A 24,363-nucleotide genomic window follows, 5' to 3' on the forward strand; every position below is an offset into this window, starting at 1 on the left:
AGGGTGGCTGATTGGACTAAACATTTTTTTTTTTTTGAAGATGTCTTCCCTCCTACTTTGAAGATATCAGATACAACCATATAAAACTATTGACTAGAGACACAATTCAATTTAGAAAAGCAACTATTTTGTGTGAATCATTTCCCTTTAAGTCACAAAAACAGTTGTCACATTACAATTCTTTCATTGCTCAACACAACTATATCTGCATAGGCATTGAAAAAAATAGTCCTTCTGTAGAATAGTCAAAAAAAAGTCTTGTAAAGATTACATTTACAGTCCACTCATATTACTTACATAAACTTCTTTTGTTTTTGTTTTTTGTTTTTATGGAAACCTCAAACCTGTAAGTTGATTTTTTTAGAATACAAATTACATTATTTCTGAATTCCCCACGTGAATTATAACATACATTTTATTTTCAAACATGCAACACTTGTCTCCACTTGTTGTAACATAGGTGGTACCATCAAATTGGAAATGCCCCTTCTGGGAATGCCTATTTAGATAGGGAAATTTCTTCCATGTAGTTATTGAGTAAACTATTCAGACTGTAGGTGGATTGTTGCTTTAAAAATTTACAGAATTAAAACATTGAAGAAATGAACGTTTAACCTACAATCTACGCACAGATGGAGAAAATAGTATTTGTCTTGACATACCCTTCAGCTCTGAAAGATAACAGCTGTTGTGAAAGTTAATTAAAAACAAATAGGATAGCTGAAATCAGATAGCTGTAATACAGAATTACACAAAATATTTTGGTGTTTTAACCCTTAAGTTATTGTTATGCATTTTTATGTTCCAAAACCTCCTTTAAACATCACACAGTACTTTTTGGATCAAAACAAAAAAAGAAACAAGTAGAATGGAAAATAAAACATTATGTAAATGAAAACACTATTTCTAATCTAAGTCAGTAACAAAACATCTTAAATAAAGTACAAAAGATTGCAGTCAAAATCCATGCAAACTGGTGCCCTTGAATTTTTTCATGTACCAGTTTTCAATGGCTTCAATAAGTCTTCTGCTTGGTAGTCTTCTGCTGGTTAAGACAAAGGACAATTTAGAAGCACAAGCTTATCTGTCATGTATTGGTATAAGTTTTAAGTATATCAGTAAGCAAAGCTCTTTCTTTCAAGTTTGAAGAATATTTGAGCAGGTCTATGGAGAAAATTGACTTTTCTGTATTTTCTTTCTTCTTTGGCAAAATTAATAGCAAATGCAATATGCAGAAACATAAGTCAAGCAACCTGTTTTTACTGTTAAGTCAGGTTAGTGTGAAGCTGAAAAGGTGGATTGTTGGCCTTGTGGAAAATGCCTGGTGTTTGTTCGTGGATCTTGTACTTTTTGTGGAAAATTATACAGATGCATATTTCCAGGAGAAGTCTTAGGCGTCATATTTTTTACCAGTCCTGTGTATTTGCTGGAAGAGAGTCATTGAGAAGGCCATGCCAAGAATCTAAAAATACAATGCGACAAATAATGTTAGCTAACTGAAGAATACTTACATATAATACAGCAAGGAGCCTGTCTGATTACATACAAAATAATGTTCTTTTTTTTTATTAAGAAATACGTTTTAGCTTATTTTAAAACACGAGAAGTGTGTCTGTTTGTCTGTCTACCCACAAACAACGTAATATAAACCTTATAGGTGGGTGTGTAATAATTTTATATTTTTTACCATTGATCTATACATATACTTAGCATGTTTCGTCCCTTGATCTATAAAATTCTGGTAATACAATATTTAATATTCTTTTGCAAAATGTGACCTTGCAAAGGCGTAAAATCTCAACTAGGAGTCTGGCAAGCCCACTTATAAATGTAATGATAGCTTCCCATGGTTTCCAAAGTCATGGAAACTCTTCAAGCCAGTGGACATGGCAAGTTCCCTCCCCCTTTCCCCCATCCCCCCCCACCAACTGGACTTCTAGGGTTGAGATTCTGCTCAAATCATCAGACAGTCTAATTGACTAAAGACTGTCTCCCAAGGTCTATAAGTTGCTCTAAACAGTGCTAAATGTTAGCGAGTCTAAAACATACTAGACATAGTCAACACATACTTCCTCACACTCAAATACACTCTTACACAACCTAGCTTTCACCCCTCCAAATATTTAACTTTACGCCAGTACTTCTACATATCTCTCTCTGAACTGTTTTCTTTTTATCTCCGCTCATTTTTACAAAAACGTGTTCAAGAAATTATAAGTACAATTGTTACTTTTAAAAGAAGAAAGGTATTCCTCAGTTATTTTTAAAATGAAATTGACCCAATTATGAAATAATGACAGGAAACTAAAATTTCATGGTGAGAAAGGCTTTAAACACGAGTTAACATTTACCTTTGTTAAACATATAAACCATTTCCTATTCTATAAATTATAGTCACTTGGCTGTCTAATCATTCAACAGATGCATATTTTTATATACATTTTTACAAAGAGTTGCCATACATTGTGCACTTTCTTATAAAGTGTCAGTATATTTAACGTGCATGGTGGTAAATATATAGCAAATGAAATATTTATCAGTTTGGTTGCATTGTTCTACTGAGAGTTGTGAGAGAATCTACTTTCAGAAGTCTTTTGTGGTGCAAATCCCAGGGGGCAGTATTCTGGATGAGTTCTATAACAAAGTTCCCAATTTGTTTTATGTGTGTTCTTTTCTACCAGATGCACAGATGTGACCCTTTCTATTCACACCTCTCCTGGATCCATATAATAATGTGAGAAGGATGTGAGATTACTTTTAAAGTTAAGTGTGATCTGCAAAATAATCTGATGGGTTTTTTTTTCTGTGTGATTTAGACATTCTGGGAATTAGGATTAAGTTTAAATGGCGTAATTTCCTTTCCCATGTTTTATTTCTTTCCCCTCACTGTAGGTGCACCATAATTCACCATTAACCCCATAAAGGCCACTGATATTGTATTCCTTAATCAGGATAGGAACCTAAAAGGCCTTATACTGACAAGGAATAGTTTATCTCATCATGAGCGATATGGAGAATTACGCGTGACAAAAACATATATAAAACATGTATATACAAATTATTTTCAATCTAGCACATCATTAACAGGTCAGTTTGTATAACAGATGGGTGAAAACTGTATCTCTTCTTTGAATGTGTAGCCTGCCATGTATGTGTGTCAATCTCTATATGTCAGATGTGTTAAAGTGAATCGGTTAATCCCGAAACAAATGGTCCTTACATCACTGTTCAATGCACGACAGGTGAGAAAGTCAAATTACATGGGGTGGAAATTATGTGAGGACTCTGAAACTAACCATGAGAGCCCAAACCTGCACACCTCCTTTCTGCTATTCTGTGTGCTCATTGTAAGTGTCGCACAATATGATAAAATCAAGTAGTGTCCAGACAAATAAGCCTGACTTCATTTGCAGGAGTCCCCAAACCTACTAGCGAAATAATAATAACAACAAACACTGCCTGGTCCCCAGACACTAATCGCAGAGGACCAGAGAGGGTCTAATCTCACTGGCCCAAATAATATAATTAACACTTACTCCTACCCTAACTAGGGCAAGTGGACGACCAGCATTCAAGTCTTCAATAACTACAGATCATGAAAATGCTAGTAACAACCTTTCTTACTCAAAAATAAATGACTCTACTTAACCCTAAGGGCTAATAGAAAATACCTAACCCCAATAAAACTCTTTACATGTATTTATATTGACCCTGGAATTGATTTCCAAATTGTAAAATAAAATATACCAATGTTATGCATAGATCAGCATTAGAGATTTCAAAATTATGAGCAGTGACAATATATGACAATGAGAACAATTTCTGTTAGACTATAAACTATAAAAGTGAAAAGTTCTCAGCTCATCTGTCTGTCACTGCTGAATCTATCTTGTGAATATTATTGTTTTAAACTGTAAAAATGTTTTAATGTGTGTTGAAATCTTAGACCCCGGGGGTATTACCATCATTTCCTGGCCATAAAATGTTCATCGCTACTATAGCTGACAGTGCAGTTGAACAAATGTGTGGTTATGTTTCAAAACCTATCATAAAAAAATTGGAAAATTAGCAAATGTAGAACCTACACTGTGAATAGAAAAATATTTCTGTAGATTTTTTTTTTTCTCCTAGAAGGGACTTGAACAGGTTACCTGGCTAAGAAGGTGTTTGGGATGGAAAGAAAAATATAAAATAACAAATGTAAATCAATACCTCCTGTAGACTGTAAGCTCGTTTGAGCAGGGCCCTCTTCAACCTATAAGTTTTCTTGTAATTGTCCTATTTATAGTTAAATCCCCCTCTCATAATATTGTAAAGCGCTACGGAATCTGTTGGCGCTATATAAATGGCAATAATAATACAGCAAAATTGCACACATTACAACTATAACTACACACCTTGGCAACAAGGAGAACATCTGGCAAACTGAGTAATATGCAAGGTATCTAACCAGGTTTCAGCTTGAATAGAGCGCTCTTGCCTAGATCATTGGCTGAAAACTGGCTCACCTGCATCCCGGTCTTTCTACTTTCTGAAATCCTAGATAATGGAGGGCTCGAGCAGTATCAATCAAGTGCCCGCTGGTTGGTTAGAGTGGTCAGCTGACGATCTAAGCCAATAAGTAGCTCCCAATTCATAAAAACAGAATGTACCTTTTTTATGCATGCAGAGCTACCGATTGGCTTAGAGCATCAGCTGATCATTCATGAATGGTTTAGCCCCCTAGAGATAAGCCAGCTCTAGGGACCTCTAGCATCATAATTTCATTTTGATGAAGTTGTTATGGTGCCCAAACTAGTCCTTTAAGCCTTTGGGGCAAATAATACAAGAATATGGCTGCTGACATATCTGGACTTTAACTTTCAGACAATGTTGCTGATTATATCATAAAGAGATAAAGGTACAAAATGTAACTAACAGTTGATATTACATTTTTTTCTGTGGATTCCCAGTTTAAAGACTTGTAGTGTGAGGGCTTATCCTTGTGTTTTGGTCTGTAAATGTAGTCATGAAAATACAGTCTACAATTGTGTAGTTCCTAAAAAAAATATTTATATAATTAAACTAATTATGTTTTTTTTTTTTTTTAAACTGTGCATTAAGTTAGGTATCGACCGACATTGATTTTTTAGAGCAGATACCGATAATCTGTGAACTTTCAGGCCGGTAGCCGATAACTTACCAATATTCTGTACATTTACCATTTAAAAAAACAAAACTATTTCTAAAGGTAAATGCACAAAATATACATGCCACATGTAGTGGATGCAGTGTGTTTAGACAGGGGAGCTGTGTGTGTTTGTGTAGTGTGTGTGTAGCGGATGCAGTGTGTATTTGTGTACTGTGTATATAATGAATGCAGAGTGTGTGTGTTTGTGTAGTGTGTGTATAGTGAATGTAGTGTGTTTGTGTAGTGTTTGTAAAGTGAATGCAGTGTGTGTATAGTGAATGCAGTGTGTTTGTGTAGTGTGTGTATAGTGAATGCAGTGTGTGTGTTTGTGTAGTGTGTGTATAGTGAATGCAGTGTGTGTGTAGTGTGTGTATATAATAAATGTAGAGTGTGTGTGTTTGTGTAGTGTGTATAGTGAATGCAGTGTGTGTGTTTGTGTAGTGTGTATATAATAAATGCAGAGTGTGTGTTTGTGTAGTGTGTTTATAGTGAATGCAGTGTGTTTGTGTAGTGTGTGTATATTAATGCAGAGTGTATAATGCAGTATATAATGCAGTATATAATGCAGAATATGTGTGTTTTTCTGTAGGCATGTAGTTTGTGTAAAATGGGGGGTGGAGGGAGGGCATTTTTTTTTTTTTACTGGGCCAGGGAGGGGAGATATGGCATTCCCTTGTGGTCCTGTGGCATGGACTGTGCAGTGGGGGGGGGGGGGGGGGGGGGGGACAGCAAGCTCTTACTTACCTTCCCAGCAGCTCCCTTCAGCTCCCCTGTCTAAATCTCGTGGCCAGCGTGCCATGGTAACGCTCTGACGGCCGTGGGACTCGCGAGATTTACACAGGGGAGCTGAAGGGAGCTGCTGGGAAGGTAAGTAAGCGCTTGCTGTGGGCCCTCCAGGCCCGCCGGGCTAGTAATGGGCCCGGCGGTCCTGGTATGTATTATCGGCAAAATCGGTATCTCTATAGGCCGATACCGATATGGTCGAAAATACAGAATATCGGCCAGTCTGATAATCGGTCGATCCCTACATCAAATCACTTACACTCACGTAAAAGTATTAGACTCACATTAAAGCACTGTGTATTTTTTCTTTAATCATATTGTACAGTGGTGTGTGCACCATTGGTATCCAAGTACAAATTCCAATCCAGATTTAATTTCAGTTTGCTGTTTTCCTAACATTTCAATGGTTTTCCTCTTCCTTCTTCTCAAGTATACCTAATACTACTTTAGGGGACTAGTAAACTCTTCTTAGAGGTTACTGTAACACCCATGTTCTGCAAAATATCAGATACTGTATTAAAATATTTAGTTGTGCTTGTGACTTTCATCCACATTCCCAGGTTGTTGGCCTTTAGTTCATACTAATAAAGCTGTTATCGACTTTGCAAGGTGTTGGAGTGTGTTGCATTCTTTGTTTAACCGAAAAGCCTTGTTTTCCTGCCAGGAATAATTCTGTTATTCCGCTATCTCTTGCAGAAGTTCTGCAGTGAGCAACCACCATTATTATTGTCACATTGTACCCATCCAGTTTCTTTGATCTGTTTTGCCTACATCATTTAGTTTCAGTTGTACTTAGTTGTTTTGGGGTTTTATATATATACTTATACAAAATATATATATATTTTTTCATTACAGGGACTTTCCAAGCACAGAAACCATATTAACTTACTGTAAAAAAGGGTATGGGGTAAATATCCGGGTCCTGCAACCCCACTCTGTAAAACAGTGCCATATAGACATACATCACTGACTACATTTTTTCAAGACCATGCCGAATCTAGTAGTTATCTAGGAAAAGGCCACTAGACTTCATTTCAGCTTCACTTAGATGACTGAATCTTTTCACGGTCAGCATCATCAAAAACAACATGATGGTGCCTAAAGTGGCTTTAGGGCATTGCTAACAGATTGCTGTGAGCATACCTGCATTGTCCTAAATCAGCCCCTCAAAGTTGCAGAGAGGGTGGGAGTATGAATGGTGAGCTGTGCTTGCACATAATTAGCGTAGTGTTCAATACTTCTCTATCAAAAACACATGACTGGAGGATAGCAGCAATCGCAGTGCATGTGAATGTGTCCTCTATGTTTCTCTCTGAGAGACTGGTGAATTTTGAAGGTGGATTGGGCTGTCTCTGCACTGGAATGAGGGTACATTTAAGAGTGATTTTAAAGTCTTTTTGTTTTACAGTAAAAAAATAAAAAAAAATAAAAAAAGAGGGATTTGTGATCTTAAACTCTAAAACCAACACATAAAAAGGATACGAAAAGGTGATTTATCCAAACAGTGTGTTCCTTGAATGGTACCTGAAAGCACGCTACTGTTGTTCTGCAGCACAATTATCATTTCATCTATAATCATGTATCACAATATTTGTTTTGCATTGCACATCTCTTGGACTTAAATTAAATGTATTACATTTTTGTGGATGTATGCCAATGATGGTGAGGACAACTTGATAACTCTGCAATTGTGACAAACAGCCTGCTATGCAAATGATTCTCTTGAAAAGAATTCAATTTGCATGCCAGGCAGCAGTTTTTCCTTTTGAGCTATATATTTGACTGCAATTCTGCTAGCACCATGTAAAGAATTATTATTTTTTTTTTTGCTCTATATGCTCCCTACAAATATTCTATGTTATTTACGGTTAACAACTGCTTGTGTCAAATACATTTCATCTTAGAAAGAAAGGATAATCAGCGTGTGGAATCCGCAATATCTGATCTAGTTATCTCTTTTTTTTCCTTCAGCGAAAACAATTTATTTTTTTTCTGTGAATATGAATCACTTAGAACAAAAGCAAAGTTCAAATGAAAATTGAACTGCTGCAGGAAAATACTATTTAAATTTGCTGCTGCCACAAGGCAACTCGAGTATGGCTGCTGGATGCACTAATTGTCTAATGTGGGATGGGCACAGCTAATGAGACTGACCCCATCATAGTTTATTAAAATCCTAGTTAATCTCTCATTAGCAGCCCTTTCTTCCTAGTGGGGGAATTGGGTAATGTGAAAACAGAAAACTGTTCTATTGTGTAAATATATATTTATATCAATGACTTGTATATTATTACTTCTGTGAAGCTGTTACTTATTGTTTTTTTAAATCTTCACTGGTAAAGTTCAAAATGTACAAGAAATAAATCCAGTGTCAGAGCTAGGTCTGACAAGGCACAATAGCTACATGAAATATATTCTATAAATTACACCACGGTCAACAGAATCTTATAAAGTACAAAATACGATGAAAGAATTATTAATGGTTGGCTCTTTCATTTTATGTAGAGTAAGACCAAAAGGCAGACAAGGCATGTGCAGTGACATTCTCAACATTTACAACATTTACAGATGAGATTGGCATGAGGCACCCACAAGGCACCCTAGCAAAAGGAAGATACACACCATAGCTAATACTCAGCCGCACCTGGCACCCAAACATTCACTCACAAGACAGTAACATGGAATGTCAAACATTAGCAAGACACATGGCATCCAAAACCTACATCATATCCAGTACCCACATGACACCCAACTGGAATTACATGAAATCAGTGATGTATATGGCAACAAGATGACTTTCCAACAGGTCACCCAGTGATCACAGCATCTACACGACACCCAGGCCCCATGGCACCAACTGACACAAAGCTCACAAGTATACACATGGCACCCCCAAAACAAATAATTTGCTTATAGATTACAAGCCCAGAGTAGTATGTGCTTTTCACACAGCTGAATACTAGGAGAAATCGGATTGGGTGAGAAACAAAGGAAGCTATTATTTGTATTTTCACAAAGCAGTGGCAGCTAAAGTATCTTCCTAAAACCCCATGGCATGGGGAGGAGCGCATGTGTCTTGAGTTCAGTAAGGTCAGCTTCAGAAAAACATTATCTTCACCAACACAAAAATAGTAAATTAAGACAGAGAGCTACAGCAAGGACCTGTGTCACTCTGTATTCATAGGCTGCCGTCCTGACCTTTTTACCATTGTAATTATGTCCCAATGGAAATAAATGTACTCGTACTAATAACCAATGCATTCTATATGTGGACTCATCATATGGAAAAATACATTTTAATCACTAATTAGCAGATAGAGCGCAACTTGAAGTCTCGTGATGCTCAGCTAGTCTGTAAAAGCTAACACCAACCTGGCTCATTTGGAATAAGAGCATTTTTGAAACCAGAAATTGAAATCTATTATTTGTGCAATTACAGTATTTTATATATATATATATATATATATATATATATTTGTACACTTTCAGAGGTGACAGCTGTCTTCTCAAAAGGCAGGGAATTTACTGTAATGCAAGTTATGTTTCCCATGATTCCTACCTTACCTCAGGCACATTATGTAAAATACCCTCCCAGAATGCATTGTTGAAACGTCTTCCCAAATGTAAAGACCTTACAGGAACAGCATCAATCATGGAAAAAATAAGTAGATCTACGTCAACATCAATTATTCAAAATGTCAGTGTCAATTACCTGGTGTAGTTGACAGACCTGTGTGGTGTGTCTGTGTTGGTTGTATATGCCTATTTATATATCATTAACTTTTTACTTGTATAAATGTCACTATAAAATATTGAAAATAGACATGTGACATTTCCCTTTTAACCAGCCCACACATTATATAACTAGACATAGCTTCCTGAAGTAGTTATAGTTCACTGACTCATATACTGCATCAATTCAGCATAAATTATATATCTTTTTCACTGGAGTATATCTATTACTAGCTCGTGTCAGTCAGCCAACCTGGTCTAAAGTTCCTGGTTGGCTATATCAACTTTATGTAAGTTTTGTATGTGGTATTGCAAACACAACCTCACATAAACTCTATTTTCTTCAACTGTACCATGGACTGAGCACGGGTCGAATGAAGCTCTAAAAAAAAATGTAATATAGACTAGACCAGTAAACAGTGAACCAGGTTATGGGTAAACAGTTATCAGCCATAGTACAGCTGCTAAAAAGTTCCACTGACCCTCTGATGAGTGGAACCGCTGTTTGGGGTAAACATATTTTCCCGTAGACCCCTGCTTTGCAGAGTTTTGTATAATAAGAGTTTCTTTTCTTTGGTTTAAAGGGCCTGACTCTAGCTGCAAGTTAAACCACAAAAAACGTTCAAAGCGAGTAACTATCCATTTTCTTTTTATAATGTATTATTAATGCATTGCCTTTATAATAGATTAAAAATAGGGAGTACTTTTAACTTCACTGTTTGAGTTTCCCTTAAAACAATTAACCTAACAATGTGTTTTGGAAAACATGGGTAACTTTAAATATGCAACAAAAGCGGTTACTAAACACAGACAATCTAATTAATTTTCTTTTTCAATTCAGAAACCTGGCTAGTAGAACTATGAATACATTAGAACATTCTCAGATATTTAATTAAGAAATAGGTGACCTTGGCCATTCTACTTGTTGTGCCTCTTCCCTGTAGAAAAGCTGATACCAGCCGACTGCAATGTCTCTTATGAAATCTGAACTCCTTTCATTATGATCCACCATACAGTTTAAAGATACTCAATAAAACAGTATGTGTCACTCTGCAGCAGAAGGAGCAAGTTAAGGTAATACACAGTGTTCAAAGAAGGAGCTTTGCTATATTTAGAATGTGAATCTGTAGAAATATATACTTGTGAAGGTTACACAATGTATTCAGTGCATCCACTTGCTGCAAACTCACATAAAATGTTCTCATAGTTCATACATACTGTCTATCAAAGATTTACTTCTGACTAAACTTTACCATAAATAAATTGAAATACATTAATAACAAATTAATTCAATTTTTAAGCAAATGTAATGCAGTAATTAAACTAAATATTATCGGAGACTATCTGCAAAGTATCCATTGTTAAATTAAATAAAAATGTAAAAAATTAAAAACTGTATAAATTTAAGCTAAGCATTTTTTCAGTATAACAATAGAAGCAAAATGCCAATTATTTAGGTCAAGAATATATTTTATAAGACATGAATATATTTATTCTCAACTACTGTTTATGTTCTTACAAATGCAGAGGTTGTTAATTGTTATTCCTGGGTAAGCCCTAGAACAGCTCTAAAAACCTTTAGGGCAAAATCACAGTTCGCTGGACAAATTTAAGTTCCAATGAACTAAGACAAGTGACCTATTTAGCAAATGACAGATGAGTAGTATGTCTTGGGAAAGGGTGCAGGGCAGTTATTCTTGTACAGATAATAGAGTCTTCAAAGAAAGATTAAAATAAAATAGAATGAAAGAAAGGAGTGTACCAGCAATATTAAATAACATCTAAAATAATAAATACCTGTATTATGAGAATGCACATTCCAATCGTGCCAAGAACATGCTTGTTGTCATCAAACCACATTTTTACTTTTTCATAACAGCCCTGAAAGAAATATACACATTATTATTTTCACATGTATTTTACAGCTTTGGTTGTAGGTGAATTTAACTAACCATTGAACAACTATTTAAAGGAGATCATAACCACCAAAAATGTTGCATACCAATGGGTTGCTGTGAGTGAGCTTTGGGAGTTAAAGCCTCAGATATAGGCTTGTGAAGAATATTTGTAAAAGGAATCACTGTAAATAATTTAATTTCGGATTCCTTCAAAATCATGGCTTTTAAGGTGTTTCAATATTTTCCTTTTCTTTGAATGCTACTTTTCCATTTTAAGTCTTGTAACAAGGCAATCCAATGCATACAGTGGAGGAGATAGTCTAAAGATCCAGGCCCAAGACACATACTATATCTTTCCTTGAACTCACACTTTTCTCCACCAGTCCCCTCTCTGTACTTGTTAAATTTACTCCAACCAACCGTGAACATGAGAGATTTCTCTAACACTCTTATCCTTGAAGATGTGGATGATTCTTATTGTTCTAACAATGCTAGCAGCCAACTTGAATAAAGATAACAAGTCCTCCCCTTTCAATCACATACATCACTTTTGCCTACTAGGCACCATCTCCTGGGTTTAATCTGGTGTCTCTCACTATTTTCCCAGAGGTCACGTTGTTGCCCTAACATGACCCATGGTCTCCTCCCTATTACAGGGGTCCTATTTGCATCTCTCGTAACCCAGACTTCTTCTCATTGCCAAGGGTGTTATTCTTGCTTCCATGAACCTAGCTCCCTCATACCTTGCTGGCTCTTCTTACATTCCAAGGGCCCTTTATGCATTAATCCCAACCTTAAAGAAACAGTATAGGGTCAGGAACACAGACATGTATTCCTGACCCTATGTTGTTAAAACCATCTAGCACCCATGGCCCCTCTTGCCTCCCTAAATATAGTAAAATCTTACTTGTATTCCAGTCAGGCGCTGCTGCCGCTGCCTCTGACCTGCCTCTTACCTCAGAAGTGGTGGTCTGAGCCAATCACAATGCTACCCCATATGATTGGCTGAGATTGTCAAAGAGGCAGATCAGGGGCAGAGCCAGCACAATTCAAACACAGCCCTGGCCATTCAGCATCTCCTCATAAAGATGAATTGTATCAATGCATCTCTATGAGGAAAGTTCAGTGTCTGCATACAGAGGGAGGAGATACTGAATGTTGGCAGTACTGCCCAAGGAAGCAACTCTAGCAGCCATCTGAGCAGTGACCAGTGGAGTTATCACTAGTCTGTAATGTAAATACTGCATTTTCTCTGAAAAGACAGTGTTTACAGCAAAAAGCCTTAAGGGAATGCTTCTACACACCAGAACAAATACAAACAACTGTAGTTGTTCTGGTGACCACAGTGTCCCTTTAAGATCACTGATCACTTGCAGGGACTCATTGTACCAGTATACCAGTCCAAATACTCCAAGCACTAAGGTTATTTATGTGTGAGTCTGAACATGTATTTACTAGTAATGGAACACCCCTAAGCATTTGGGTTTAAGGCGAAGGTTTCATTTTTAATTTCGACACAACTAATGTTTACTTTTGAAACCAACCAACCCCCTGGTTGCACATCATTAAAAACTGGGCAATGGATTCTGACATCAGGCTTTTTGATAAGGACAGTTCCAACATCTAATATATATATTTATACCATAAAACGGAATTAGGTAGTCTGGAGCAGCCATTTCATTCTTTAACCTACCAATATATCTTTAATATAGTTTCAATGTTACTAGTGCTAATGATATACAATCTAGATTATTTTATTAAATAAACGTGATTTAAATTCCCATCAACGTTCACTGATTTTATACACTATAATACATGAATACATTCTGAACATTTTTAAGATTTTTCTGTCACTGGTAATGCTGCCCCCATTCAGAGAGTTATCAAGTCTCAATCCGGCCAGTGCAAATTTCAATTCAGAGTAGATAGACATCTTTCCCCAGTTCCTCAATTCCATGGTAAGTTATGTTTGATGAAATGTTCCCAGAATTTAGCTGTGAAGCATGCCAAGGCAATAACGACTCAATGAGGGGAAAGCTCATGCGATGAGGTTGAGATGCCCTAATGTTGATACATGTGTTGATCGAATGGAGGTCAGAAGATACCAATGATCGAAAGTGTTTTGCAATGTTTAAGATTGTCATTATGTTTATATTTTGGTTTATTTTATTAATTGAATCTTTACTTCATTCTGCATAGATATGTTTGCTGTATGCATACATTTTTAAAAGCAATGAATCCCTGCTTCATTTTGTATCTATACTTCTTTTAAATAATTAATCGGAATGCTTAACCAAGTCAACAAACATCTGTAGTCCCTAATTATCCAGAGATTTACGTCTATTAAATGGCCACTAGATCTGCAGAGGTACTGTAGATTGTGCCAAAGACAAAAATGCAGAGTACAGGACTCACTGTTTTCCAAACTAAACTGGTGGAATTATGACCACAGTCCTGGGAATTCTCCATACAACATCGGTCTGGAACACGGTTATCTCCCATTACTGGATACCAATCAGTATAATCAGTCACCCCACAGCAGTGCATCTACAAGTAAAACAAAGAAGCATAATAAATATTCTCATAAATACACACAATAAAAACAACAAACACATAGACTTTGCTTTTTTTTTTTTACTATGATTTCATTAGACACAAAATAAGACACATCTAAAAAAAATATTCAGACAAAAACTCTGTGTTTACATTCCATGACATAATGATATGCACTGTGGTCAATAAAAATACATGTTGCATCACGCTGTACATTTGTTCTATCATCATGTTGCATCACACAGTACATTTGTTCCATCATCTTTTGGCATTTTTTCTGTTACAGTGGTTTATACATCGATTCACCACAGAGTTTATCTTTAGTGTATTTTCCAAGTGTCACCCTTTGGGAGGGATTGCAAGACTGAATGTAAGTTGCACTGTCCATTTGATCCACATATAGTAGTGCTTACCACATTTTACAATGGCATACTCTTTGGGATTAAGAGTTATTTAGTCCTCTTTTATTCCTATACATTCCAATAGATTTATTAAGGTTAGAGTACATAAAACTGCAACGTAAAGCCAAACTCAAAGTGATATGTATAAATGCAATTACATTTACAGTATTGTGTGGAGACTGTTTATCAAACAGTTCACAGCAATACAACTAATGGTAAGAAGTGGTATATGTATGACTATATCAAAGATCACATTCATATCACATCCACATATATCTTCAAAACTTAGAGTAATGTGTGAATGTATCGCACAGGTCAACAGCTGTAAACCACAGTTATGTAGATTATTTATGAAAGTATCACAGAGCTCCTCAACAATAAAACTTCCAGTAATGAGCAATAGGCGTTGTGTTGATTTCCACAGCAATAAAACTAATACTGAATGCATGAACATATGGCAAAACTCCACAGCAATATTAGCTACAATAATGCGTGGTTACATCACAGAGCTCCAAAGCAATAAAGCTTGCAGTAATATGTATAATGTGAATGAATGAATTACTGATCTATAAAGCAGTAACATTTAGCAGTATACCTAACATGTTAAAAGTACTCTCTTGCAGGCATTAAAATTGTCAGCAAGCATATCTTTAGTAATATCTGTGCTTTGTTAAATGTAAAATGATACTCTCTGGCGGGCCTGAATGGATACCCAAATAATTTTCAATATTGGATATTTAAATCTAAATAGTATTAATTGTAGGAAATATTAAAATATTAAGGCATGGACAAATTAAACCAACGACCACATGTCGACGTAGAAAGTTGAGCAACAAAATATTATTTGCTTGAGTTAAAAAATCGGGAAGATAAGTGGTTTAATGTTTGGATATGTGAAATTAATGTATGTCTACCAGCAATTCATTAGCAGTTTTGAGTACCTCCTGCTTGCCATCGCTGTTTTTTCTCCATGGTAGGTAGCGACAAGTGAAAATTAAATATATCAGAAATTACTCATTGACAGTCACGGGTGTTAATTTAATTTTAATTAGATATTCTGAGAACATATAACCTCCTTTTGAGATTCAGGGTTACTACACAGTATAAATATCCTGATCGTTGCCTGCTAACAATAGAACTACTCTTGATAAAATCAATCTTTTCTTCATTTGATTAAGCATAAAAGTGCAGATATATTTAACATTTTTTCTTTCTGCGTCTACAGGAAAATAGGTTTTATTTTTTTTTCACTTGCATTACTGATGCACAATTAACCTTCTCACTAACCTTCCCCCTTACCATATCAACCTAATGACAGGAATTAACAAGCCCATTTTTTGGCACCAGTAAAATGAGAATATTGCTATAGCCCTAGGAATTAGGGAATCAAACTCATTGACTGTCCCTATGTATTTATGAGTTTAGTTTGCTTGAAATGTGTTCTCATATAATGACAATTTTATAATAGGTGTCAAATGAAAAGGGTAATTATAATAAATGGGGATATGAGGTGAGAATGTCAGGCATGTCATGATTATTATTATCATGATTTGTTTATTTTTGTATAAAATACTTTACCAGGAAGGATACATTGTGATTCTCTAGTGGTAAAAAAACAATGATAATCAAAATATGTAGCACACAATACATTTAGAAAATAATCAGTTGTGAATAGCATGGTCTTCACAAGAACCTTGAGTGTGACACTTTTACTAAATTGTGCTCAGCTTTGATCTAAATAAACAGACTGATACATCCAGCTGTCTGGTAGCCTGTTCACTGACAGAAATAAAGAATGAGGGGTCATGTACTGTGATGAGATTCGACCTACATACTTCACAGGAAAGCGATCTTTGTAGTAAAACAATATAGACATTTTTTTATAGACCGACAGGTAGGTAGACAGACAGACACTGTATATTTATATAATTACAAGACATATATTTATTGATTGTGTCCTGTTTTCTAGTTTGCCTAACCAGATACTTTCCTAATGATTAGTTGGTACGGGGTAAACCTCTCTCCTTCTTCATAACAGACAGAAAGGCCATTTAAAAAAAAAAAAAATGAAGACCTGACATAAACTGCACAGCTCTGCCTTATCATTTCAAGTCTGCTCTAGAGTAGTTTGCTATTTGCGGCACACAATAGCCTCCTTTTATATTTTCCACTAGATACATGTGGCACAAAATTAGTAGACAAGGAACCTATCAGAGGGGTTGGTTTTGTACAGTTCCCTATATTGTCCTGTAGAAAAGGCAACCCTTTGCTTTACATTATCAGAAAAACAAAAATATTGACTTATATCCCCTGGGCTTGCGAAACCACTAACTATATCACTAACAGGATAATGACATCTCCAACATATAGTTTATATATCAAGTTCCACAGAGTATTAATGTGAGTCTGTCAAAAAAAAAAACACACTATAATAATTATAACTTGGATACCTGATTTAATTTGAAGTGGCACATTTTGGGAATGGATTTTTCTATTTTAAGTCCCTCAGTGACAGGTAATCGCAACAAAACTTTCTGAGTTCATGCGTTGCCAGCAGCCCGTCATAACGTCAGTTGATCTTTCTTTCATGGTTACACTGTGAGTCTCTGAACTGCTAGATGTTTCTGAACTGCCTTTGTACCCCAATCCTAGCTACCATTTTAGGCAGAATTCTTATTTCATTTTTATAAAGGCAGATTTAAAAATTGTGATCTCAAGGTAGAGGTAATTTATAAAGCACTACAAAAATAAAGCAAAGAACAAAATGGAAGCATAGTTTTGACTTTCACAGTTAAGAACTAATTTGTACATAACAAAATCCCTGGATAGCCTTATGCACATCCTAAGAATATTGGAATTCCTCTATGTCACATTGCACATCCACCGGGAAAAAGTAGTCAGTGTAAATTCTAAAATATTAATTTCTAAGAACATTAAGAAGAGTCAAAAACACAGTTGCCTGCACTGTGAATAATCCATACCCACAATGCTAACAAATTGTCTTTGCCCTAAAAATGTTGAAACCACAGGCAATAATTTCAGCATTCTTCAGACCTCATCACCGGGTCATAAGTGATTTCCTTTAGGTACAATGAGCAGATGGCTCACACCTAAATGACCTGTTAGATTTATGGGGACGCTAGTCATATGCAAATAAGCAGAAAAACAAACACAAACAAAAAACACGGAGAAAAAGGCAGAATGTGATAGCAATGTAATAATGTATATATAAACAGCAGTAATTGAATACAATATCTTTACATCTTCCACTCTTCAATTTTAAATAAGTACACAGTGTGGCTAGCATATGAAGTGGAATATGTTAGGAATAATTGTGACTGGGTTTTGACAGTACTACACATAAATCCTCTTTGTAAGCATTAGATTGTATTGTGAAATTCCACTTTCAGAAGCAATATACACATGTAAAAACAAAGGAACCTACTTCAGCCTGAATAATGTTCCACGCATTCTTCAGTCCAACATTATTTTCTGTATTGTAAAGCAATAAACCTTCTTTCAAGTCCTGCTTTGCATTCTCGTTGATCTAAAAAATGAAATGTAAATAATCATACAAATTATTGTTTTTTGCTTCTAAGGAACTAAAAGAAAGATTTCTACATTCAACTCTTAAGGAGACAATACTACTTACAAATTAATAAAAACTTCACATCACCATTCATTAGAACATCCATACCATCGTCTGCCTGCGAGTTTAAAGTAGATCACAAGCTATATGTAGTTTTTATCAATGTGAAATTCTCTAAACTGCCAATCAGTTTATATCAAGGTATTATAAAAATAAATTAATATGTTGTAGAGATTTTTTATTTAAACATTCAATTATGGCTTATTTCAGTTTATTTGTGTAGTAAACCAACACAATTAATTAGTTTGTACTTTGTCTCATTTCCTCTAACCATATAATACCACTATAAAATAATTTATAGAGAAAAAAATATCAACACATTAAAATATTAAAGTGTTTTAAAGAAACTGAATACCAATTGAAACTGTGATAATCAGGAGAAGGTAGAGAACAATTAAACACAGAAATTGCATATTCCCATCCAGTATCTAAAATATGTGTGTAAATAGAAACCACAGGGCCCCAGTGCACAAATTGCCCTGCCCCCCCCCCCCATACGTCTACCCCCCACCGCATATGTTCCCACTCTGACTCCCTCCTCTCCTTCCTCCCGCGCAGCTCCCGGTGGTTGCTGGGAGGAGTGACCGAGGCAGTCACTTCCTCCCAGTGTGGCAGCATGACAAAACAGCATGGGCCACCTGATGGGCCCCTGAACATGCGGCCTCAGCGGTTACACCGCGCGGGCCTGAGGCCGCAACACATGGCGGCAGGCAACCGGTTGCAGGGGTCCGCAGGGCGGCCGGACCCCCTGGAGTGATGGGCCTGGTCGCAGCAGCGACCACTGCAAAAGCGGCAGTTTCGCCACTGTGTGCAAAGTATAAAAAAGGAGAAAATGTGATAAAAACTAAATCAATCACTGATTAGAGAAGGAAGTCATACGAACATCAGATTGACTACAACTACTATAAAACTAGGAGTTGTAGAAGAGTTATAGGAGCCAATAATCACAACACTTATAATTTAAAAATAAAAAACAGATTAATATGACTCAAGAACCATTTCTTGGAAGTACAAATTGAGAAATCTCTCAATGGTTCATAACCACCTCAATTTAAAACAAAATACCCACACACGAACAAAAAGATCTATGATTCACTTTACCTTATTTTTTTATTACAATTTACATTCCTTGCTCAAGGTGGAAGCTGCAGGAATGAATTAGAAAATGACACTCATGTTTCACAGAGAGAAAAAGGTAAAAGGTGATTTATGGATCTGATTTATGATTTGCAGAAGCAGTTAATTACGGTTCAAAGAATTCTCAGTGTGATAACATTTAAAGCCCTCCCTAAAAAAAAAAACAAAAAAAAAACTCTTATAAATGCACTTGGAACATATATAATGTGGCTTACAAGTCGTGAAAAAGCAAATCTGGGGAGTGACCTTTAAATAACTTCAAAAAGTCAAATATATGATCTGTGGCAGGAAAACTACTTTCCAGCATAGGTTTTTAAAATAACTGGTTATTTAAAAGAGGGCAGAGGTTCATCCGAAATTGTATGCAAGCTACATTTCTTTATTGCTAATACATTTTAAAATAGTCTCGATAGCAGTGTAGTCAGAGGAGTACTTCTCAATTAATGTGCAGTCGAGCGGATTTAATGCATGATCTGTGAACCAAATGCTCCCAAATGAAAAACCAATTGAGCATCTCACCCTGATACTGGACATTAAACATCTGGATATAAAGCTATTTTTTATTTGACTACTATTTTAGAAATCGGTTGTTATGTGCGGCATAGACTGGTACGAGGATACGTGTTCTAGTGGACATTATTATTATGGTCATATGAAAGCTGTACATAGACCATAGTATTTAAACGGATGACTAGGAAGGTCGTCAAATAAATAGTTATTTTGTGTTGGTGCCGCTTATATTTTAGTGCAAGTACTGATTTATTTATTTTATGAGAAATTGATTTTTTAATTGTTTATGTACAATGCACCACAGGTTAAATGGCATTATTTTTATTGATAAAAGATTGCCAATATTTAAATGCCATTATAAAAGTGATATTAAATATAAAATACAGATAGTATGGTCAGATGAACACACGCTTTACATCTGACTTTTCTTGCTTGTATAACTTTTTCTTTAACCTTCTTGTAAAAAAAATATCAATAATTATGTACATTACATACACTAATGCAATCTGTTGTGGTTTTTTTTTTTTTTCAGGAGTAAGCCTTGAAAACAAGGGGTAGTATGAGATCAGGCATAAATTTGGTGTATGTGTATGAGAAACTCATGATCACATCTACCACAACCATAGGACCCCCAAAGTACAGGGAAAGAGCCCATTTGCCCTTTTCACTTGGTGCTAATTTTTCTCAGGCCCTCTCAGAAAAAATATTTGACAAAGAGAGTCCATAAAAGCAACAGAGTATTCGTTTTCCTTAATAATCCACATTCTGAACAAAACACACATAACATACTTTAACTACATGAAACATCACAACACATCCCTATAGCTTATACATTACGTTCTCTATCCTCTGCCAGAAAAATACAAGAAAAGGACAATAATTCAAAACCATTACCACCAGATCCTTCTAAATAAATCAATGAAATTGCCATAACATTATTTCTTACAAATAATAAAACTCGAAAATACATATAATGGGCTATAGAAATAACTGTACTTAAATTGAAATGCAACAATGAGTGAACAGTTACACCAAAACAGTAAATAATATAAAAAATAAAAATAAATATATACATATATATATATATATATATATATATATTTAATCTTTAAAAGAGCGATAATGTATATGATTTAAAAATAAAACAAAACTTGTACTGCTTGTTTTGCATTTCTTTCTTACAGTGTGTCTAATACGTAATCGTATTTTGCTGAATGCGCAGACTTGCAGTTATTGTATGGGTATAAGACAAGGTAATGAATAATTAAATATGCTAATGAAAATTAACCCCGTAAAGAAATACGGAGAGCTATAATTAGAAACTCTATGGAAAATACCCATGAGTCTAAGAGATAATCTTACTATGTTGCTATGTGATGATATAGAATAGCAATACATTTAGAAAAAGGTATACACAAAGAAATGCTACACAACAAAAAATGAAAAGTAACATAAAAACATATAAGTAAAATATGTTGTAATAATTATGAAAATATTAACTTAAAATAAAAAGCTAACTGCCAATAATTATAATTGGAAATATATGCAAACAGAAAACACCTATGTTCAAAAAAAACACCTACTTCAAAAGGCACCAATGTATGTACAGTACCAATGGGTATAGTAGGTTCTCTTGTGATATTCTTAAACGTCCAAGCAGTTTAATCGATACATTATTTTGGAGGTCCTAAAATGTAATAATGAAACATTTGACCATGTTCTTATCATGGTCACAATTATAAGAATATTGCTAAGCTACGGAAAATCTTCTCCTCTAATGAAGAATCTTATTTTCTTGTTAACCAGGAGAAAATTTTTTTTTCAAAGTCTTTTACTGTTTTGAAAAAAAAGACCTGGACAATGTCACTGACAAATTAAGAATTTGTCAATCAAATAAAAGGTCACCTTTAGAATGAGAGGCATGTTAGCTGAGAGCATTTTATCTGGCTGAGCACAATATCTGTGAACCTGAATGATTGTATGTCTAAAAAAAACAATTGGCCCAAGCTATTATTATTTTCTGTTTTGGTCATGGACCATGAGATTAATTTATAAACCTTGTCTGCAATTAAAACAGTGATTTGGTTAACAGCTCAATTGGACTACAACAACGTCATTTTACATGCTGTGTATTGTCAGAGATAAATTCATGTGAAGTTTGACTTTTCATGCATTTTGTGGAAAATGATTGATTGGATCCTGCAGAATGATCATGCACATGTCTAGTGAAAGGTCTGTGCAGAAGTCATTAGAAGCATACTTTGAAATGGACTTAAATGGCCATCCTTGTAATAGACCTTAGAGTAAGGACCTGAAATTGACCATTTAGAGTGTGTTAGCAATGGACCTTGGAAAATCACACTGTGCTGTGGACTTTTGACCTTGTTATTGACATTTGTGAATAATTCTGAAACAAGACATTGGTGATGGCTCTTCAATAATTTTTTCAGAACCTTGAAGTACAAACAAGCTAGTAGACAACTGATAAGGTTTGGGTAAGTCTTCAAAAACATGACCATGCATTAAAGGGACACTGAACTTACCTAAATATCCAAAGTGAGAAACTGCACTCCATTAACCAGTGTCACTTTCAAACAAAGTACAGAGATATAAAAAAAACTTGATGCTCCAGATACACTTAATAGACAGAAGAAGATTTCTAAGAACTCAAAATCACGAGAGTCTTTATTAGAACATTACAGACTGGCATGTGCTACTCATGACAAATACTAGTGTGTAATGATCCAATAAAGGCTGCAGTGATTTAAAACCAGTGCCTAGACATCTTCTTTTGTATATTAAAGGGACAATGTAGGCACTGTAACTGTAATTACTATTGTCTTTTCAGTCAGCCCTAAACTATTTTAATGGTTTAATGCTACACAAGAGCTCCCAAAAGCCCATCGACTCTGTGTTGCTTGGGGTATGGAGGAAGCATTAGCCTGAGTAGCAATGGCTACTCAGCCTATCACAGTTCCTATTACTGATATTAATGGATATAGCTAGAAGGAAGTGTTTAAACTCTGATTTAGCCATACCTTCTTTGTGGGCTTGGATGTGGGTGGTCAGGGACCATTATTTCAATCTAAATTGCTTGAAACTGGTTTAGCACTGAATAGAGGGGCAGTGCCAAAGGACTCCAGATGCTATAAACAATTCAATGAGATGAAATGGTTATAGTACGGTTAGGCTGGAAATCACCACAGGGTCTTACGCTGCCATGGCCTTACGCAATAACAAAGAAGATCTTTCTGCTTTCTCTTATCTCCGTAATCAGCTGCTGGGAATAATCAAAGATACAGTGTCCCTTTAACCCCTTAAGGACCAAACTTCTGTAATAAAAGGGAATCATGACATGTCACACATATCATGTGTCCTTAAGGGGTTAAAGAACAGTCCTTTCCATGATATATTTTGTGCATCAATATACAGAACTCCTTGCATCTATAATATTACTAGGGATGCTGCTTAGATACTACAATTTTAATTGGTCTTATTAAACACCATTCATTTCTGCTTTGCTATATAATTTTTAATTTTTTGTTAGTACTGACCTTGAAGAATTATCTGACATGTGTCCCTTTAGAACGACCAAGCAGTCCAATGGACTTAAAATGGACTGGGAGTAGACTTTATGAATGACCCCGATTAAAATTCCTGTTCTGTCTACACTGTATTATCATGTCCCAATTCACTGATTAACTGAAACAGCTTCTGATGTTCATTGTTCTGTTTCTGGGGTATATATGCATTAAATTGTCTTAAAGGTAAACTATAGGGCCAGGAAAACAAAGTCTCATTAGAATTTCCAAGCGTGAGGACATCCAGAAGTCGCCTAACAGCCCGGAAGACCCCTTAGTGGCTCTCTTGTAGACAGTCACTAGAGATGGAGTTACCCTACAAAGCAAATGATTGCAGTGCACCCAGACCACTTCAAAGAGCTAAAGTGGCCTGGATGCCTATCGTGTCCCTTTAATGAAAACCACTACCATCAAATGTATTACATATTCTAAAGCGCTATGGAATTTGTTGGCGCTATATAAATGCCAATAATAATAATAATAATAATTACACACAATCAACACTGGATCAAAGGACCTTTAGAAGACATTTGAGGGTGACACAATGTTAGATATTTCAAAATGACCAACCAGTGGACATTTTTTAGAATAAACCAAGAAAGTGACCCGAGAATGAACTTTTTGAAAGACCTTACCCGAAATATTATCCTTTCTGACCCACTTATTTTGAACAGATATTTGACATATAAACATTAATATGTGGCTGATTATGTACAGTATAAAAGAGTTTCAATTGGTCTTAATGGAACACATTATTTTATTACATCTTCTCTATTTTTCTTATTTAAAAAAAGGAAAAAAAAACCTTTAACATCTTTGAAGTTTTGTTTTCTTTTACCAGCATCATTAGTCCATCAAATGCTGTTAAGGCAATGAGGCAGTAGCTTTTTCATATAAGACATTCCTGTAAACATTATTTCGCTTTGATATGCAAATGCTCTTTCATAGC

The 24,363-nt window shown here is 35.4% G+C and overlaps 1 protein-coding gene across 1 annotated transcript in view; it reads right to left on the minus strand.

The window, feature by feature from the left end:
- Nucleotides 1–348: 348 nt before the first annotated feature.
- The window catches only part of TSPAN9 (tetraspanin 9), a 147,368-nt gene continuing 123,353 nt past the window's right edge, over nucleotides 349–24,363 (minus strand). Inside the window, exons 4-7 of the mRNA XM_063447791.1 lie at nucleotides 17,983–18,084; nucleotides 13,999–14,130; nucleotides 11,483–11,566; nucleotides 349–1,462 (exon numbers count right to left, since the gene is read on the minus strand). Coding sequence (XP_063303861.1) covers nucleotides 1,391–1,462; nucleotides 11,483–11,566; nucleotides 13,999–14,130; nucleotides 17,983–18,084 — 390 coding nt within the window. The 3' untranslated portion in view covers nucleotides 349–1,390. The remainder of the gene's footprint in view (nucleotides 1,463–11,482; nucleotides 11,567–13,998; nucleotides 14,131–17,982; nucleotides 18,085–24,363) is intronic.

This window comes from Pelobates fuscus, chromosome 3, assembly GCF_036172605.1.
Source record: "Pelobates fuscus isolate aPelFus1 chromosome 3, aPelFus1.pri, whole genome shotgun sequence".
Classification (NCBI taxonomy): domain Eukaryota; kingdom Metazoa; phylum Chordata; class Amphibia; order Anura; family Pelobatidae; genus Pelobates; species Pelobates fuscus.